The sequence below is a fragment of the Perca fluviatilis genome, chromosome 18 (assembly GCF_010015445.1).
Source record: "Perca fluviatilis chromosome 18, GENO_Pfluv_1.0, whole genome shotgun sequence".
Classification (NCBI taxonomy): Eukaryota; Metazoa; Chordata; class Actinopteri; order Perciformes; family Percidae; genus Perca; species Perca fluviatilis.
In genome coordinates this window covers 33,001,731-33,023,555 of record NC_053129.1, presented here as the reverse complement: position 1 = coordinate 33,023,555, position 21,825 = coordinate 33,001,731, and the positions used below count along the sequence as shown (strand labels likewise).

Below are 21,825 nucleotides of genomic sequence, written 5' to 3'. Positions count from 1 at the left end.
CCATTCCTCTGCCATTTTCCCTAAATCTGATCGAGCCGTGCTCACCTCACCGACAGCAGGTCACCCCACCGAGCTAACAAGCTCTTTGATCAGGGAGGAAAGTGTCCGTGACTCTACAAACATCAACACTGGGAGGTTTCAAAGCTGCTCATTTCTACACGTCAACAGGTTTTTGCAAAGTTGACTGTAGCCGTTACTCATTACTTACCACGTAAAGAAACAGAGAACCTGTTTCTGTACAGTTTTGGATTTTCTTAGGCAGATTTGTCGAATTAAAGAATCTTCAGGGGAGACCGGACGGTGCAATAATAAGATCTTTATTCAATCGAAAGACCCTGAGTATTTTTCGGCAGAAAATGACTGCCCTTCCTTCAGCATTAGGTCCTTTTACCCATAGCCACAATATAGACCCCCACACTTCTCATTGGACATCGCAGCAACCAACATCCCAATTTAAGGCACTCAAATGCCTCGCGCTCTTCCAATCAATTAGATAACAAGTTGCTGGATTGACTTCCAGATACAGTTCTGAACTTTGGCATCGGACCATCTCTAGTTTATAAACTGAATCACTGTGACATTTGGCTAACACAAAAATCACTTCTGGGTAGACAAATGGCCGTTGTTTTGAATTGCGGAAACTTTTCATGTTTATTTCTGTCATTTTCAGCCGTAACTTTACGTAACGTTTAAAGATAGGCCATATATTTAAACATGGAGGTCCGAACAATCTGTGGTCTCTGCTGTGCTTACTCTCTGTCCTGTGTTGCTTTGCTAGCATCTTTGATAAACCAAATCTAGCGATAGGATCGGTCGGGCTGACTGCTAGTTTGGGTGGTTTCATTTTCTTTAGTTTGGGTGGTGTCATTTTCTTTAGTTTGTGGCCCAACAGATGAATTAGCTCTCCAAGCTAACGGTAGTCAAAGTGTTGACATATGACAGCATCAGACAAACATTTTAGATGAAGGAGATGAGAGCATATGCAGTTGTTCCTCGGCCCCGTTTGCTCAGCGTTGTTAAATTATATGTACGGGACGCAGGAATTTTTTGTAAGTAGCGTGGCTCATGCCGTCTTGCTCTTATTGAACAGATTTCTTTTAAATGTAAATAGATTATTTATATAGTGCTTTATAAAGTCTTAACGACTACTCACTGTACTTTTACATGGTACAGGAACCCTTCACCGTTCGCACACATTCATTCACTGTGGCCGAGGCTGCTATACTAGGTGCCACCTGATCATCAGATAAACAGCCACACACCGATGGCGCAGCATCGGGAGCAATTCTGGGTTCAGTGTCTTGCCCAAGGACACTTCAACATGGGACTGCGGGGCCAGGGATCGAACCACCAACCCTCCGATTGGTAGGCAAACGCTCTACCACCTAAGCAACAGCCGCCCCTTAACAACACGGATCACGAAAAAAAAAAGCAGAAAATATTTGAGTTCTCCTTTGCTAACATGCTGTGTATTTGAAGTTGTGAAAGTTAATCCAATCAGTGGATTTGGGAAATAAACTAGTAGACAGTTTCTCATAGTTTGGATTCTAGTAAAAAACTGTATTTTCTTCTGGGCCAAATTCCTGCTCTTTAAATGTACTTGGCAATGATGCAGACTGCTCTAAACAGTGGCTGGATTCATTTTACATTTTCTCCAGCGATGACTGCTTAAGTTAAGCAGCTCTGCAGACTTAATAAATACAGAGTGTGTACATGTCTCTACACCAAGGGTCTTCAATGTTTTTTAAGCTAAGGACCCCTTAACTGAAAGAGAGACGGAGCAGGGAGCAGCAAAAATATACTTTTTATTGATACCCAGTGGGGAAAATTCAGTTAGAATTCAACAGGACACAGGCCTGAAATACACACTCACATTCTCAGGACGTATTCATGCACCAGCGACCCTCCGGTTCCCAACCCAACTCCCTACGGACTGAGCTACTACCACCCCTAAAGCCTTTATACATAACACATGTGGCACAGTGAATCCTTAGGATGAACTGTATCTGTGGATGGCTACTTTAGTGACTACCTTACCTATAGGCCAGGAAGCAATGGGGATTCATATATGCTAATAATATGTTGGATTCATGTTAAGACTTTTCTAATTTTCAAAAAAACTTTCAAAAATTAACCATAATTTGGCAGCCCCCCTGCATTGACTCTGAGGACCCCCTAGGCGTCCCAGACCCCCTGTTGAAGATCCCTGCTCTACACGGTGCTCAGGATGATAGAAGTTAGGTCGTAGCAGATTTGTAGGCAAGTGAGATAGTAGCTCAACCTAAAATGCCAAAGTCATTATGACTATAACTGTGAAGTGCTGGTAGCCATTACTCAAGTTGTCTAAGAATGCTATAGCTTGTGTTTATGTGGGCACATCTAACTGGCATTAAATAATGCATTTTTCCCCCATTAAAGGCCCAGTAAAGAGAAAGAAAGAATAAATTCCCATTGCCTGGGGTTGTGTCTGCAGAAATAAACAATCATCTTGTACAAGGGAGGCGATAAAAATCAATACAACTTGTGTTCCCTATTAACAGGATGTTGGAAAAGAAGAAAAGAGAAACAAACCCAGATCAAAACACAACGATAAACCCAAACAGACAAAAACGTTTGTATCTAACTGTTCTCCAACCGTCTTCCCCATTCTGAAACCAGAACACAACAAATGCTGAGGATGATTCATTTTTCAATCCTGCCACCTAAAGAGAGGCACAAACTGTCTGATGTTTCTAATTTTCAGTGACATAAGATAGGTAGGGTACGAATTCGGCGTGCGCAGCATTACTAATCTTGAAACCTATTTTCAGTAGAGTTCACATAATGAATGGCGATATTTCTCCAGTAATTATGTAACTTTTGCTCTATTGATTTGCCACTCCAGTCAGAGAGAGTGAGGGGGAAAGAAAGTTGAATAGGGCTGGGTATCGATTTGATTGGATATAAAAGACAATTGTATAAGGTTCCCTCTAACCTGGTACACTATTAAAAGTGTTAATGTTACATTAACAATTGACCCCAAAGCATATAGATCAATGAACTTTTTATTTAACATGAACACACTACGGCAGACTCTACAGTCTGTCAGTATTGAGACATTTCATTCAGATATCTTGAGGTGAGAGTCCAAAGGACTTCTTATAAATGTTTTTCCCTCGCCAAAATGTAGCCTCTCTTGGTTGGTCCCAATGGATTCCTTAGGTCTTTTAGTTTCATACTGACCAGTCAGTCCCAGCCCAAGCCCAAGTTATTTAAAAAATCTAAAAGATTTGGGGAATTCGATAAACATTCGGGGATGGAGCCCCCAGAAGGCCTCCCTTCGATGTCCCCCTGGCGAGCACTTAAGGAGGAAAATAAAAGACAACCAGCCAACAAGTGAGCCAAAGAATGCCAATTAATTAAGCCATCATCACAGATGCCACTGGAGCTTCCTCCCAAAAGATGGGACAAAAAGAAGTCCCCAGAAAATTCCTGAAAGATGCTACAAGTCCTACAACTATTTCAAATAGAGATGCACCGATTGACTGGCTGGTGACCGGAATTGGCCGATTTTCATGTCACCGGCCACGACCGGCGATTTTATGCCAGTCAAATTCACTCGGGCGACGCATGATTTACATCGCACAACATCAGCACCACGCGTGCACATGCAGGATTTCCGCTATATGCATGTAGCAGTGGCGCACTGCCGCTCAATCAGCGGTTTATGAAATGTCGGTGACGTTAAATCATCTGTTTCAGATAACGGCACACTAGGGTACCGTCTATTTGCTGGATTGTTCCGAGTTAACCGTCGATAGCTAACGTTAGTAGATAAGCCTGTTGACAGCAACGGTAGTGTTCATATTTATGCCCAATGACACATAAAGCAAACTTGCTGAAAAAGGAACTACACGCTGTTTTCAGGTAACATTACTGTTGACATTCAAACAGGCCTGTGTGTGTTTTGAGAAATATTTTTAAACTGCAAGGCTATATTTATTTTATTTTTATTTGCTATTTATATATTATTTTATTGCCATTACCTGTTTTCATAAATACAGAAGTTTAGTTTGCTAAATATATCACTTTTTTTGTTGGATATTGGATGTGAAAAGAAGGAAATGGTTCTTCCATAACTTTTGATGTGTGTGAATTTCCCACACCAGGAGTAATTTAAATAGTTCTATTTTATAGCGATAAAATCGGTATCGGCTGGTCAAACTCAATGAAAAATCGGAAATTGGAATCGGCCTAGAAAGTTGTAATCGGTGCAGCTCTAATTTCAAAGCAAATGACATACCTGACCTGATATGCATGAGAGAGAGACAACTCATCATTTTAAAGGGCATCTGGATATGAAAGCCTCAACTATGGCCGAGTACAACACAGCTCATCTTCCATGTGTCTCAGTACATCAAGTAAAATGCCACCACTACTACAGAACATGGAGATATAGGCTAGACCGCACGCATGCACACACGTATGCACACACACACCTACCCATGCACGTTTACATTAAGAACTGACCCCCAAAACGTTTGTGGTGGCTTTTACATCCTTGGTGAAAAGGCAGATATTAAAATTTTTTATTTTATTTGATTTTATTAATAGATGTCATATCAATCAAACAAAGATCAATTTTAATTTTTAGAATCGATTATTTTAAATAATAATGAGTCTGTCTTTCTGCAAAGCGTACTTTATAATCTTCACTGACAGGCCAGTGGACAAAAATAGTCCCAAAGAGATAAAAAGCTAAAACAACATGTGCGTTAAAATGCTTTTCAATGAAAACATTTTTTAAAACCTGACACAGAACTGAAATTCTGGGGGGAAAAAAAGCCTCATTATCCCAAATAAGATTTCATACTTTACTGCGACGGTACAGCAAGTGTGTTGTTAGGCGATAAAAGGCTGATGGAAAGATCATTTCCATGGTGTAGAATTAATAGAATAACATGCAACCTCCAACGTTTAAGACCCCTTGGTTGCTGTCACATCCCTTTCAGTCGCCATAGACACTGACGAAAACACAGCAGGATACGTGCGGGTCAGAAGAGACCAATTCATTCATTAAAATAACAAATGCCATCTTATGTGGGAAGCAGCGATGAAATGTCACGATGGACCAGAGATGGGGCTCCATTTATTGTGTTATCTTGTCACATCTGTCGAGTACATTAGCATAAGAGAAGTGGATAACACTCACTGACTCACATTTAATGTTGCCTACTTTTTTTTTGTGGAAATCTACTTAAAACTTACTCAATGTTTTAATGGGAACATAATTGAGATCACACAGAAAAAACATGATAAAAGGATCCAAATGGCATATTACTGTAAAATTATAATACCTCTTAGGGCTGTCAAATAAAGTTGACAAGATTCATTGAGTGATGTTCTTTTTGAGAAACAAGCAAGCGGCAACCGCCGGGTCTGAAAAGCGAAGCCAACGCTTAACCTCCTTAAAGCTGCATTCTATCCAATTTCATGGCACGCCCTCATACTCTGCTTCTGACTGGCTAGTAGTCCTTATCAAGGTACTGTCAGGGCACGCCCTCATACTCTGCTTCTGACTGGCTAGTAGTCCTTATCAAGGTACTGTCAGGGCACGCCCTCATACTCTGCTTCTGACTGGCTAGTAGTCCTTACCTAGCTACTGTCAGGGCACGCCCTCATACTCTGCTTCTGACTGGCTAGTAGTCCTTATCAAGGTACTGTCAGGGCACGCCCTCATACTCTGCTTCTGACTGGCTAGTAGTCCTTATCAAGGTACTGTCAGGGCACGCCCTCATACTCTGCTTCTGACTGGCTAGTAGTCCTTATCAAGGTACTGTCAGGGCACGCCCTCATACTCTGCTTCTGACTGGCTAGTAGTCCTTACCTAGGTACTGTCAGGGCACGCCCTCATACTCTGCTTCTGACTGGCTAGTAGTCCTTACCTAGCTACTGTCAGGGCACGCCCTCATACTCTGCTTCTGACTGGCTAGTAGTCCTTATCTAGGTACTGTCAGGGCACGCCCTCATACTCTGCTTCTGACTGGCTAGTAGTCCTAACCTAGGTACTGTCAGGACAGCCTCCCATACTCTGCTTCTGACTGGCTAGTAGTCCTTACCTAGGTACTGTCAGGGCACGCCCTCATACTCTGCTTCTGACTGGCTAGTAGTCCTTATCTAGGTACTGTCAGGGCACGCCCTCATACTCTGCTTCTGACTGGCTAGTAGTCCTTACCTAGGTACTGTCAGGACACGCCCTCATACTCTGCTTCTGACTGGCTAGTAGTCCTTACCTAGGTACTGTCAAGGCACACCCTCATACTCTGCTTCTGACTGGCTAGTAGTCCTTATCTAGCTACTGCGCATATGCGACTCCCAACAAAGATGGAACAGAAGTGAGATGTCTCACACAGGGTGAAAAGAGGAGCTGCAGCAATGTGCAGTACAACAAAAATATGGTGTTTTTAAAAAATTAAACCATGTAAACCTATTCTGGTACAACCTCTAAATACAATTATGAACCTGAAAATGAGCATAATATGAGCACTTTAAAACCGTAATCCACAAACCAATAGGTGACGTCAAGGGGGCTCTTTTAAGATTTTATTTAAGATTCATTTATTTATTAGGACAATGCACATTAATCAACATTTCTGTAAATGTGCCAGTGTTAGTCAGATGGCAATTTTTTTCAACTGTAGTCCTAGTTAGCATGCATGTCTTTATGGCGGGACGAAACCAGACCCGGGGAGGAAATCCACACAAATGTGGGGAGAAAATGCAAACTCCACACAGAAAGGCCCTGTCCGGGCATTTCACATTGAACTGTGCAGTGCCTACTTGCTGTGAGGCAGAAGTGCTAACCACTGAGCCACCGTGCTGCCGTAAAACAGTTGAAAGAAATGCTCAATGGCAGATTGTACTGAGTTACAGAAGTGACTGGAACCACCGGTTTTAAATTTGTTATCTTATCATCTATTGACATAGTAACGGTCGCCGTTAACTTGGTCTGGAATGACATACAGCAAAGGGTCGCAGTCAAACCCGCGGCACATGTCGAGGAGTAAACCTCTTTATATGGGCGCCCGCTCGACCAAGTGAGCTACCCAAGAGCCCCTCGGCATCACTTTTTAACGCTCTGGGAGTCCCGTTGTGACTTCAAACAAAACAAACGTTACTTGGGTTAGGCTAAGTAACAGATTGGGGTTTAGGTTAAAATACTAACGTTTGTGGTGTTAGCTGAGAAAGCTGCATAAAGCTGTAGTGTGTAGTTTCTGTCGCCTCCATGAGGAATTCTAAGTAATGACAACAACACTGTCGGCGCGTCCACATGACACAAGCCTTCCGTGATATTCAGAAGAGGTCATTATCTTAACTCAAGTTTCTGCGCGGGAAAGTCGCCGGACGCCACAATCTTCTGAACATAGTCATACTGAGAAATCCAGAGAGGGTTGTGTGGAGCAGATAGTCTTAATTAGCTTTGTAGCAACTCATTTGGCAACAGCTTGAATGTAACGGACGTTTGTTAATATCAAAAAGTTACCCACTAGAGCTTTAAGGAACTTTACCTAAGATAGCTAACCTGCATAGCCTACGGGACTTTAAAAAAGTATATGATAATATGTATACATACGCTGATTTGGTTTTACACAGGACAAGAACACAGGTCTTTTCCAGATGAAAGTCCTGTGTTTGTTTGACCTGACCACCATTACAAACTTCCTCGTTACACAGAGTTTCGCTCTGCAGCTTCATCAGCACTAATTGTTACAACACAATGGTTTCCTGTATCAGGACCGAGTAGCTCGACTTAGGGCTGACTCAACACGACAAGCATCCTCTCCCCACCTGCCTGCCGTGTGCTTCATACAAAGCTGCACAGCAGGAAGAAAACTCAAGCAATGTCGTCATCACTCGTTATTGGTTTTCTTTCACCCTGAGGACCGGAGTGGAGCTGGTGAGTAAGGAGAAAGAGAAGCAGAGATGTACTGACGAAGCTCTTTGTGGCCACTCGAGCAGAGAGCAGGGCTGTTTGTAATTCTCAGAGTAGGTTTGTGTGAACATCATGAAGCTCTACTGACTAAACTGGAACCTGACACAACTAACAAATCGGGTTGGCAGTAAAAAAAAAAACAAGTTTCTATATGCCTTCAATGAATCTGGAATCTTTCATACAGATTTCATGCGTTGCAGTTTAGCGAGATAGTTTATCATATAGAAAACATAAAGCATAATGAAGCTAGACTGATACATCAGCTTGTAAATTATTTTACATATACAGTACTATTTGTCGGCTGACAAGAAACCAGAAATAGCCATAAAGAAATGCCAAATACATGTTCATCTTCATCCATCATAGGACTCTTCTTTATTCATCATATAATGAAAGCTTTTTCACAGCTGAAACTGGATTTCTTCTGTTGCCATTTATCTTGTGCTCTAACTACAGAATTGACTTCTTTGTGTACACTCAGCATGCCTGCTCTGCACCGCAAACTGCAAGAACTGACATTTTGTCGAGAAAGATACTCCATAGCGCAATCCAGCAGACCAGATTAATGAAATAATGGTCTGTAAAATGAAGCTGGGTTTAAATAAAAATTGATTTTCTGATTGAAACTGATCTTCATTTGAATGATCCGATATTGATTCATAAAATCCTGAGATTGATTTTTTACGAGGCTCCGTTTAAAACTTGAGTGAATGTATTTGTATCGAAATTAAACTAGACTATCTAAGGAATCTAATGCCTACCAGACACTAGAAGACTGAAAAAACTAAAGTCTGACACCATCTCACATCTAATGTTAAAGACTGGGGATCATCATATGTAAAGACTGGGGATCCTGCAGGGTCACACATTGCAATACTACAACTAGATTTGTTTAGAAAAATTTAACCAAGCTGGCTAGCTACCGCTAGCGTTAGCTGGTAACTTGAGGGAAAGTTTGCAGATTTTCTGTTCTACTGTACATGCAGATGAATCGCTGCCGTACCTGGGGGTCTGAGTTTATCCGCCGAAGAAAGGTTTAAAATCAGCAACTTTCCCTCTTAAGCGCTTAGCACGGCACCATAGCAAACATAAACAACACTGGTTCTAGCAGTTTGCTGCTTCCTGTTTGGAGCTGGAGGGAGCACACCCATTGGTTGTTGACAATGTTCACGTGATTTTAGGGCTGGGATGATTCATCGACGTAGTCAACGTCATCGACTACGTAAATGCGTCGACACAAATAATTTGCGCCGTCCCCGCCTCGAAAACTTCGGTCTTCGGCTCAGTTCCAGTAGTAGGCTACAGGCGAGAGAGTGGTGGATAAGACGAGGACTGTTTGTCAGCGTTGTTCAGCGGTTGTTGGGTATGTGAGTGGAAATACATCTAACATGCTAATGCATATCCAACGCCACCACCCAGATGTGCCAATCACTGGAACGAGACAAAAAAAACTGTCCAACTTCTCCTCCCTACAGTGCTTAACCAGCCTTTAGATACAAATAATTAAAGTTAAATTAAAGGGAAAGAGCTTGGATGTTAAACAAGAGCTTATTCATAATTTTACCTACTGTTAAAAAAAGCAAATACAGGCTACTATTTTTTCACTTGCTCTGTTTACTTTAAGTTTTTATTTTTGTATTCCTCCTGAAAGTGACTTTATTTTGTGGTTGGATTGATCGCCTACAGTACATCTGGCTTCAGGTTGCACTACAAATTCATTTTACTTGGAACAGTGCAGTGTTAAGCAATTTTAATAAATAGAGATTTGAACCTTATTGAAATTTGTTTTGTGTAAATTGTTAATAATTGAGCAATGGGAAAATCATCGCTAATGGAAAAATTAATCGCTCTATTAATCGTTAGATTAGTTGACTAATCGAAAAAAATAATTGCTAGATTAATCGTTTGGGACAGCCCTACATGATTTATGTAAGTTCACTACCAAGACTTGTATCAGACTGATTTTGTCTGAACGTCCAGACGGGAGAATGACTGACTGGGACTGAGTTTTATGACCTTACACCCAACGATGGAGACTCTCAGGGTTTCACTCTGATATTGGACGATTGTCTGAGACAGCAGACTCGCTTGAAAAGTCATTTGGTGTAAGGTTGGCATATGTTGTGGTAAATAAAAATTTTGCAGAGGAAAGGGAAAGAAACTGGCATGTTCACAGATGTTTCACTTTAGGTATACCATCTGTGCATCACACCCACTGCACTAAAGAAAGGACCTTTCTTCTGTCTCTATGTAACTGCTTTGAGGTTAATTCTTAACGATATTAATGTTTTTAATAATGCACCTGGTTAGAGGCTTCCTTGTTCAATTTAAAAGCATTAGTTCTGAGAATCTCGTTCATATCGAAGCAAAATTGGTATTGTAACTGAAATATTCCTAATTCAATTGGAAATCAAGTCGAGACTTGTGAATCGGAATCTAATCAATTCAGGAAATCAGTGGCGATACCCAGTCCTACTGCAAAAGCAGATTCACAAAAGGGTCAAATTACCACGACTAAAAGTGTTCTATCCCTCAGTTTCACAGTCCCTGAGTGCATTGAAAACAGTGATCTTACCTCAACTTCCTGCTGTCATGGTGACACACATGAGCATGAGAACAAATAAGCTTTGAGGCACCCAAAGCCGGTTTCTTGGTAATGTCGTCAGTGTGCACTGCAGCTCATCTCACATTTCCTGAAGACTTTCTTCCTCCGAATACCACTGCCACTCACACAGACAAAGCACTTCCGTTAAACTCACAATTTTCAGAGAGTCAGAGATTGCAATCAAACATCAAACGACCTGCCTCTCAAGACGAAATTTAGGACTGGGAGTATTTGAAACTCTGGAATGAGCCACCTCCTGGTACTTAAAGATGAAATGTGATATACGGTATTCCCAGAGGGCTGTGGAGCCAGAGAGGGCAAATTGAACTGGCACTGGCCTTTAGAGGCATCCGCTGTGATGCTCATTTCCTCTGACTCTGCCACCACCGCTGAACCCTGCATTTCTCAAAAACTCACCCCCCAAAGACAGATTTAATATCCCCAAGCCAAACTTAATATCATTACGAGCAATCAGCCCAAACACTGGCTGGTTATGAAACTCCTCACATCACTCTAATGAGACAATAACAGAAGTTTCAAGGGATCTCAGGCCAAGTGAAGCTACAAATAAAGGTTAACTAGGAAGACCACCTCAACCCCGACCCTCTACACACATATACTTTGTAATTTATAGGTCTACGCTCTCTGAGAGCCCTTCGAGTTTCATATATTAAATGTTAGAATATAAGGACGAATGCCTGTTATGCTCATCCCAACAGTTGAGAGGCTGGAGCCTAAAATGTTCGGCAGTTTTATTTGATAACTTACTTAAAGCTACTAGGGGTGTTAGAGTTTTGATTTTAAAATCCCAAATCAATTGAAATGAGCTTTTGATTTCGATTATCGCAAATCAAAAGCAGGATCTGCATACTTTTTTTTTCTCTCTCCACCCCTGCCTACTTGCACACATCTGAAGAAAACCACAACAGGCAACAAAGCTTTTTGGCCGGTAGCATGCAGCCAAAGACACAGGGTCACGTTAGCTTACCAGTAGCCTGCAGCTAAAGACACAGGGTAACGTTAGCTTACCAGTAGCCTGCAGCCAAAGACACAGGGTCATGTTAGCTTACCAGTAGCCTGCAGCTAAAGACACAGGGTAACGTTAGCTTACCAGTAGCCTGCAGCCAAAGACACAGGGTCATGTTAGCTTACCAGTAGCCTGCAGCTAAAGACACAGGGTCACGTTAGCTTACAAGTACCCTGCAGCCAAAGACACAGGGTCACATTAGCTTACCAGTAGCCTGCAGCCAAAGACACAGGGTCACGTTAGCTTACCAGTAGCCTGCAGCTAAAGACACACGGTAACTGTTAGCTTACCAGTAGCCTGCAGCTAAAGACACACGGTAACTGTTAGCTTACCAGTAGCCTGCAGCTAAAGACACAGGGTCACATTAGCTTACCAGTAGCCTGCAGCCAAAGACACAGGGTCACATTAGCTTACCAGTAGCCTGCAGCCAAAGACACAGGGTCACATTAGCTTACCAGTAGCCTGCAGCCAAAGACACAGGGTCACGTTATCTTACTAGTAGCCTGCAGCTAAAGACACAGGGTAACGTTAGCTTACCATTAGGCTGCAGCTGTACTTTTCCAGACACCTTGACCACTGCCGAAGTCGGAGATAATGGAGAAACAGAACTGAAAAATCCTCCTGCTTCCCTGAAGTCACTGGTGTGGCAACATTTTGCCTGCATTTAATTGCACCTTGTAAACTCTGAGAAAGTCAAACTGTCCTTGCAAAGTACCCTTCTGCCATCTAGTGGCTCTTATTATGGCATTAAAGCGTTGCCACTGTTGTGAATCTTGATCTCTAAATTTAAAGTCAAAACGAATCGTGGACTTGGAGAATCATAACACCCCTAGGTACTACCCAATTGTTTTATATTACCAAATGAATAATGCGGTATGACCACCGCTCTAACCAGATAGTCTTTGCCAAGGTGCTAAAAGCATCAATGAGTCAAAACCGATAAAAAGATATCTCACACATTTAGAACTTTGCAGTGCTTCACTCTATTAAGCTTTTGGTCTAACAGACCTTCATCAGAGCATACTGTACATATGCTTACTGCATTGATCTAAAACGGCTTTCATGCTTCTTGAGTTCAGCTGGGTCATTGCGGCGAGGATGGTCGCAGTGATCCGTCTTGTCTTTCACGCTGATTTTGGTCAAACCAATCAGAGCAGCAGTCAGAGAATAATTTTTCTATTCTGTAGCCAATCATTGTAAAGCTGTGACATTGTGTTACAAAATCTTGGGAGGTGCATGGCTCGGTGATCAGACCCGCTGCTAGGGCTGCACAATATATATATATATATATTTTTTTTATCGTCATCGCAATATCAACTGTCACAGTATACACATCGCGAAAGGCTGCAACCTATCGTGATAGATGCAAAACAGATTTTTTTGTGAAAGATATTCTTTTTTTTGTTTTGCCTTTTATGTTCAATTCGATGTTCAATTTGTTCAATAAAAGAATGTTGAAAACGATTTCCTTTTGTTTAACATTTTCGAGAAGAATACTGAAAGCAGCAGAAATGCAGAACTGAGCACACTGTAATATCTGTTTATGTATCGCGAGTAATATCGTTATCACAATATTAAACATTATCGCATATTGCATATGTTCCTCATATCTTGTAGCCCTACACACACACAGTCGCCTAGGCCACGTTTGCGTCATATCGCCGTCCAGATTGCGCTGAATGCAAGAAGCATGAAACACGTTTTAGTGTGCGGATATCTCTTTTACCGTATTACCTATGAAAGCACCTTGTGCTCTGGGAAACTGTGATGACCATTTATAACTAGTTTTTTACATCTTATCGACTAAACAATGAATCAATTCGTCCAAGGAATCAACAGATTACTAAATAATGAAAATAATCATACGTTTCAGCCCTACACATTTTATTTTATTGTTCAAAGCCATTGCAGATGTTGTAAACAGGTAAATAATTGAAGAGATGAATCTGTTTACTCATGTATTTTTCTCCTTGTTGAACAGGATCCAACTGAGATTCTGTGGCTTTATCTGCTCTCCACGCACCTACACTCTTCTAGACCGCCCACAGTTTGCATAAAAAGCAGACACAGTGACAACCGATGGTGCATAGTAATACGGTCAGAGTGGCATTTACACCGCCCAGTGGTTTTGTGTTATTGCTGGGTTTGATGGTGGCTTTGTCCTGAGGGGCTGTGGCTGTTTGGTGTATGCCACTGACTGTCACGCCCTCTGACAGAACATCGCGGCGCCCAGATGGCACAGCTTATCTGTATGCTGTGCTGCTCCGAGGACAGTGGCACCGGGCTACAGCGTCTCTGAGGGTGGATGTCAGACAGGAAACTCTGGCCTCAGCAACCCGGCTCCTGATAGGATGGATACTCATGACTTCAAATGCCTCCACTCACCACCACTTTATGTCCTTGAAAAAGTGCATCCAGAACACCCTTTCTTTATCATCTAAACTTTAGATGATCCCTATGACAGCTTTGAAACTCAAAAGGTTCACAGTGAGCCATTATGTAGCAGTGTTAAATTATATTAGAAATGTATACTTTATACATTCACTTCACTTTTCTAATGAGCTTTAAAAACAAATATCTTTGAGTTGAACAAAATAAGACGTTAAAACTTAAAGAGTAACTTAGTTTTATTTCTACATAGACCCTGTTTTCCTATGTCTTTGTGTCTAAGTGACTGATGGGAACCACAATCACGGTGGCTCATTGGTTAGCACTTCTGCCTCACAGCAAGTTGGCACTGCAGAGTTCGATCCCTGGTGCGAGCAGGGCCTTTCTGTGCGGAGTTTGCATGTTCGCCCCCTGTTTGTGTGGGTTTCCTCCCACCATAAAGACATGCATGCTAGGTAATTAGGATTACAGTTGAAAATTAGCCGTCTGGCTAACACTGGCGCATTTCCAGAAATGTTAATTAATGTGCATTGTCCTAATCAAAAAATAAATAAATCTTTGACATTGGTCCAGTATTAAGCAAGAAACAAGCTGCAATGTAACGATAACGGGCAATTGCACAACTGTAATTAAAGTCCACTAAAAGTGCTGTTTTTGCCGCTGACAGGCTCACATTATTATTCTAAGTGTCTGACATTATGGAAAGGATCCCTACAGAGACAGATCATTTTTATTAAAGAGTAAGATCCTTTTTGTTTAACATGAAACGAAAATCAGTATTGCCAAACTCGCCAGACTACATTTAAATAAACAGTAATTTATCCATTCAAATTCGACAGAACCAAAATAAAACTATCAAAAGCCGTCTTGGTTCATCTTTCCACTGTTCCAACAATCACCACTCTGGTTTTGTTGAAATAAACCTTTAATTCACCCATTTACATGTGGAGATATGCTGGCTCTATACACGCTAAAAGTCCTGATTATTTACATGGAGTCTGGTGGAGATATACTGGCTCTATACACACTAAAAGTCCTGATTATTTACATGGAGTCTGGTGGAAATATGCTGGATGTATGCACGCTAAAAGTCCTGATTATTTACATGGAGTCTGGTGGAAATATGCTGGCTCTATACACGCTAAAAGTCCTGATTATTTACATGGAGTCTGGTGGGTTTGGTGATGGTGATTTCGGGGCGGTTTCATGTCACGTTTACTTGTAAACAAAAAATCGTTGTGCAGCTCTATTATCTGAGCAACTGAGCAACTACAAGTATCGGATTGGGACAGATGGACAGATATTCAATATTTAAAAAAATCGGAGGTCAAAAAAGCTGATCGGAACATCCCTACTGATGATGTGTGAATGTGACATTCAACCACCATCGCCTGTCCTCTCAACCTCTGGAACATAAAGTGTGAGTCCCTGGACAGATGGGAACGATCTGCTCACTTAACCACCAGCTGGAGAAGTTTGGAGGCATGTCTGGCATCTGGTACACTGATGATCGGATGTTACTATCTTCATAACAATAACACAACTACTGCTTGGGAATTGAACTGTGACGATACAAACGGCTTATGGCTTGGTACGACTACTTTAACTGTACACAAATATTTATTACCCCTAAGCTATAAACTGTTTCTTTAGCAACAGGTTTTATAGGTTATGGAACAAAATGGTTTGAGGCAATTCAACATAACAGCAGTTTGTGGCTGTAATGCACTATAAAAAGTAACAAAATCTTTATCATATGGGAATTGCAAATGTTAAACTAGCAAAGACACTTGCAGCGGGCTTTGCGCTGCGCTGGATGCAAGATAGGGCCCAGTATCTTATAAACTGATAAGCTGAATTAAACTAGGTTCAAATGTCACTTTCTTTACATAAAATAGATGGCCTTGTGTCTACAACCACAGCTTTGTTTGTGAAGCACACATGGTTAGCTACAAGGTGGTTAAAAATCCTCTCTGAGAGGTCAGACGCTTTTCTCATTACCTGCAGACTTTTGTTGGTCGTTTGGTTTAAATTAGGGCTGAACGATTAATCGTTTTCAAATCGAAATCAAGATTTGAAAGAATGCGGTTAGCTAATTGTGAAGACCGCGATTAATGCTCTGTTTGACTGTTCAATGTTCCACGCTTATTAAAAGAAAAACACTTACTGCTGACAATTTCTATCTATTTTCTTATCCCTGCATAAGAACATAGAGCAGTTTTGCTGTTGTCTCATGTTATAATGCTCCATGATATGTTTTATCTGTAACACAGTGAATATTGAACTTTAGCTAAACTCACGTACAAAAATCGCAAATCGAATTGTAATCGCAATAACTGGCACAAAACTCGCAATAAAAATTTTTTCTCCAAATCTTTCAGCCCTAGTTTAAATGTCCCTTTCTTTACATAGAATAGATGGGCTTGTGCCTGCAGCCACAGCCTTGTTTCTGAAGCACACATAGTTAAAAATCCTTTGATAGGTCTTGTTACCTACAGACTTTTGTTCACTTTCTGTGGGTAATTCTGTGTCTACGCTAAGGCAGGCACTTTGTGATGCAGGATAAAAAGAAATATGTTGAATCTGCTGCCAAAAAAATCTGCCATGTTTTACCCTGAAGAGGGGGGGGGGGTCAACTCTCTGCAGCAATGGCTTGCCAGAGGTTCCAACCAGCCAACCATATGGTTCTCTTATCAGCAGGACAGAAGGGTTAACTGACTCTAAACGCCCACATAAATCACTGACAAAGACACGAAACAGAATGCACAGCAGCTGGCTGTTAGATGGGACGATGGCCGACTGACACAGCATGGAAGTTCAAACTCATACAGAGGTCTGAATTGTTTGTTTTGGATGAAACTGAAGTTGCAGTAAGTCTATAGCGGTGTTGGAAACCGTTCCCTCATTCCCTCACTCACTATTCCCTATATAGTGTTAATAACTATATTAAATAGTGAACTACATAGGGAACGACCAAACCAGAGTTCAGACACTACACTGAAAACCTCGTTGCGTGACTTGCGTCAGGAGATGCGCCCGTTGTTTGTGTGACGGAGGCGGGTGCGCCCAGCATCATAAACATCAGCTCCCTCGCCAAGAAAGCACAACAGAGGATGTACTTCTTGCGGCAGCTGAAGAAATTCAACCTGCCAGAGACAATGATGGTGCACTTCTACACAGCCATCATCGAGTCCATCCTCACATCATCCATCACCATCTGGTATGCTGCTAGCGCTGCCAAGGACAAGGGCAGACTGCAGCCTGTCATTCGGTCTGCAGAGAAGGCTCCTGGACCTGAACGCCACCAGGACTCTGAAGCGTACTGGAAAGATTGTGGCTGACCCCTCCCTCCACAAACTCTTTGAGTCACTCCCCTCTGGCAGGAGGCTAAGGTCCATCAGGACCAAAACCTCACGCCACAAGGACAGTTTTTTTTCCCTCGGCCACTAGCCTTATCAACAAGGCCCAGAACCCACCCTGATTCTCCCCACACCCCGCCTCTGGCTCTACATGCCACTGTACTTACTCTGCTCTACTGCTCTTTTTATTTTGAATATATACTCTGTGTGTGTGTGTGTGTGTGTGTGTGTGTGTGTGTATATATATATATATACACACTTGTTTATATTCTAATTCTTGAATTTCTTAACCTTCTTATATTTAGAGAATGTGTGACATGCACCCACAACACCAAAAATTCGTTGTATATGTAAAAAAACATACTTGGCAATAAAGCATTTTCTGATTATTCTGAATGAGATCGTAAACAAACATCCCTGAAACAAACTGAGCACCTAGGAGGATAGTAACAGGTTGTATATATTATATATGTTGCATGTTACCTATCCACTGTTTAGAAACTAAAGCCCGCTCCATTTTTCCTTTTTAATTTCCGCGGTTCCTTCGCTGCTTCTTCTCCAAAAAACACGGCTGCGTTGCATTGTGGTACATCGTATGTACACTCAAATTAGCAGTGCATTGTGGGTATTTTATAGTGGACTATATAGTGAATGAAATTAACCGCGGAGAATTCAAACACCACTACAGAATGGCGAATACACTATATAGGGAACGGTTCCCAACACAGCTACTGTGTTTGGTTTAATCATCCTAGAGTGGCAGGTAGATGTATTTGGAGCTGAAGGAATTATTATATAATAATATTATTGTATAAAATAATTGAATCAGTGCAATTTTCAAGGCACAAAAAATGGCGATTGAAATCGTAATTTAGATTTTAATTTAAGTACGTTGTATCGTCATTTTAAGCTACAGTACTTAAGACATTCATAAACTAAAATCCTGTTTTGGATACTATTTACGGTTGGCATTTTTACAACAATAGCTAATCAATTTACACACGTTGTATTCAAATTAGGGCTTCACAATATGAGGAAAATATCTAATTGTGATTACGTTAACTGATATTACGATACGATTGCGATATGATTCACGATATTGGAGGTAGAGATGGCCCGATACCAGTTTTTGCTTCCAGATACCGATTCCGATTCCTGAACTTGCGTATTGGCCAATACCGAGTACCGATCCGATACGAGTGCTTCATATATTTTATTATGTTTTATCAGCCGTATACTACTATCCCTGTATGGATGTGATATTATTTCTATCTTTGTAGTCGGTCTGGCTCAGGTTAAACTCTTTGTGAAACATGAACAATCACAAACAATGAATGCCCCAGAACTTTCTTTTATTCTCCAGTTTGACAGTCCGTTATAACGGAAAAGAACATAAATTAACTACTTAACATAGATTTTTTTCAGGGCTTTATTACCTGGTATCGGATGGGTGCATAAACTCCAGTACTTGCCGATACCGATACCACCTTTTAGGCAGTATCGGAACATCTCTAATCTCTAATCTTGGTGTAGTCATGGACTCAGACCTGAATTTTAACAGCCACATTAAGACAATAACAGCCTATTACCATTTTAAGAATATATCTAGGATTAGAGGACTTATGTCTCAGCAGAATTTGGAAAAACTAGTCCATGCTTTTATCTTTAGTAGACTTGACTACTGTAACAGTGTCTTTACAGGTCTCCCTAAAAAAACAATTAGACAACTGCAGCTGATTCAGAACGCTGCTGCCAGAGTTCTCACTAGGACAAAAAAAAGTGGATCACATCACTCCAGTTCTAAAGACTTTACATTGGCTTCCTGTGCCTCAAAGAATTGATTTCAAAAATACTTCTGCTGGTTTATAAATCCCTAAATGGCTTAGGACCAAAATATATTTATGACCGGTTAGTGCATTATGAACCACTCAGACCTCTCAGGTGGTCTGGGACAGGTCTGCTCGTGGTCCCCAGAGTCAGAACTAAACAGGGAGAAGCAGCGTTCAGTTTTTATGCTCCACATATCTGGAACAAACTCCCAGAAAACTGCAGCTCCGCCCCAACTCTCAGCTCTTTTAAATCAAGGCTGAAAACCTCTCTTTTTGATGATGCTTTTCGTAAAAAAAATTTATACTGAACAGTGAATTTATTCTTGGATTTTATTGCATATTAAATTTTAATACGGAACTGTAAATTTTATTCTTGGATTTTTATTCTTGTATTAATTGTTATACTGAACTATGATTTTTATTTATGTATCTTATATGGTATTCAATTTGTATTCGTTAATATTTTTATTTTTAATCCCTATTTTGCTCTTTGCTCTTTAATGTTTGATGTTTTGTGTAAAGCACTTTGGGTTGCCTTGTGCTGAAATGTGCTATATAAATAAAACTGCCTTGCCGGGAATGATCATTTTTGTATCATTATTCTCATTTTCACCCAAAAATGATATTTAAAAAAATAAAGTGATTAGAGTGCGATTTCTGCGAGGAAAAAAAAATTTTTTTAAAGAAGGGCGGGCCTTCTCCCCCCCCCAACAAAAAAAAAAAAAAAAAAAACCCCCCCCCCAGTACTTCATTCAGAAACATATTTTTGTTTTCCTTTACCTTCGGGTTGCGTCCCAGTGACCCGAAGGACAACACAAGGATTATGTACATTTCCTTTCTTTGTTGAGAATTGCTCTCTAAACAAGGGTTAATACAGCACCTTAGTTCTTGTTTGTACAGCATTTTGGTCAGCTTAAACTGTGTTTAAATGTGTTCTAGAAATAAACTTTACTTACTTACTTTACAAGAAACAGGGTTTAGAGAGCAATTCTCAACAAAGTAAAGGGAAGTACATAATCCTTGTGTTGTCCTTCGGGTCACTGGGACCCGAAGGACAACACAAGGGTTAACAAATATTGCACCTCTCTGCGATTTGGATATTGCACTAGTCCATGTTGCGATTTTGATAAAATTGCAATTAATTGTGCAGCCCTGATTCAAATCATCTGCTGTCCGAGAACGCCTCAGTACAGCTTCATTCAGACTCAGGGAGACCCAGTAACTCTCACATTCATAAAAGCAACACAAACAAAATGTTTCAAACTAAAGCTCCTCATCACTTAAACCCCTGAAGAAGTCGTGTGCTTTTTCAACTTGCCGTTTGCATGACTAATGCTGTGTTGATAGCTGTAATCAATGCTTGCAAACAGGAATAGATGGGAATGCATAGCAACGCAGCGTTTGATGGATACCTGATGACGCACGCTGCTCACTTTACTTACATCACAAAAGTAGGGAGATGAGTTGGAGTGGCTAACTGAAAAAAGCAGCTCAGGCTTTTTATCCTGCGCTCTCAGATGTTGTGCTGCAGGGCAGCTGCAGGGCATGCTTGCCCATGCTGATAACTAAATTAATAAAAGGCTGTACCTGCCTTTGTTAATTTTTAGGGTGGTATGGAATACTAATTTCTGAGCTTTGAAGCATCGGTGCTTTTCAACAGCGAATATTTAACCCTCCTGTTGTCCTCAGGTCACATTTGACCTATTTTCAACAAGGTTTTCTTTGTTGAAGTTTGAGGCAAGTTTATTGTAAGTGTAATTTGTTTTTATTAAAAAACCTTCCCAGCCCTCGTCACATATCCAAATGTTTGCCTTAAGAGCCCATAGACACAGTGAATTTCAGCCTGCATGCACGTTTAAAAATATTTGAATCCCAAAATTGAAAATCAAACACCTACTCATCGAACCAATATTCAACATCTGTAGTTTGGACAGAGGAAAGAAATGACAACTTCCGTCTTGTACAGCAACATTATGCAACGTAATTCTGCCAAAGTACACAGATACAAGCACAGCAGACGGTAGTTTGAACTGCTTTTGATTAACTGATTGATCAATGAAATCCACGTGCCGAAGTGAATACGTGTTAATACGATATGGACTAATTTCAGAGATTGTTGTTCCCATCAGTCCCCTACAGTCAAAAACATAGATAAATAGGGTCCAGACTGGAAAAAAACAACAACCCGAAATTACCTTTAATCCTGACATTTAATAACAAAAATGAAACAAGTGGCAACTGAACTAAAAGGGAGACGCCATCCACTCAGTTTTTGTGTCGCCGCCGTGACAGTTTCCTCCACGCTGAGAAATACTTTTTCACTCGGCATTATTGACGGGGAGCTGCGAGTCTCCTGCTGCTGACAAAGAGCTGAGGCAGGGCTCTGTTCAGGGCTTCCAGACTTCAGCCTGCAGACTTTATGAAAGCTCACAGTTTCATTCAGGGAGTGTGGAGCGCGGACGAGGAACTCCCGGAGAGTCTTTGTAGAGTCATAAAAAGGTCCCCGGCAAAGTCCCATCTAGTTTAATGTCACTATAAGTTACCTCTATGCAGCTGATTTTACCCTAGCATCTTAAAAGGTTCCAGCTGAAGTGACCCACTATTTTCCCAGTCCATAGGGGAATAGTATTATAGTATTACTGATT

General features: G+C 41.0%; 1 protein-coding gene across 3 annotated transcripts in view; it reads right to left on the bottom strand.

Moving 5' to 3' along the window:
• mei4 (meiosis-specific, MEI4 homolog (S. cerevisiae)) overlaps positions 1–21,825 on the bottom strand; it is a 74,973-nt gene that overhangs the window by 17,614 nt on the left and 35,534 nt on the right. The window contains exon 5 of one of the 3 annotated variants that reach the window (XM_039780910.1): positions 13,785–13,947. The exons of the other annotated variants lie outside the window; for them this stretch is intronic. Within the exon in view, the coding sequence (XP_039636844.1) occupies positions 13,933–13,947 (15 nt within the window). The 3' untranslated portion in view covers positions 13,785–13,932. Of the gene's footprint in view, positions 1–13,784; positions 13,948–21,825 lie in introns of those variants that run through there. 3 annotated transcript variants of the gene reach the window in all.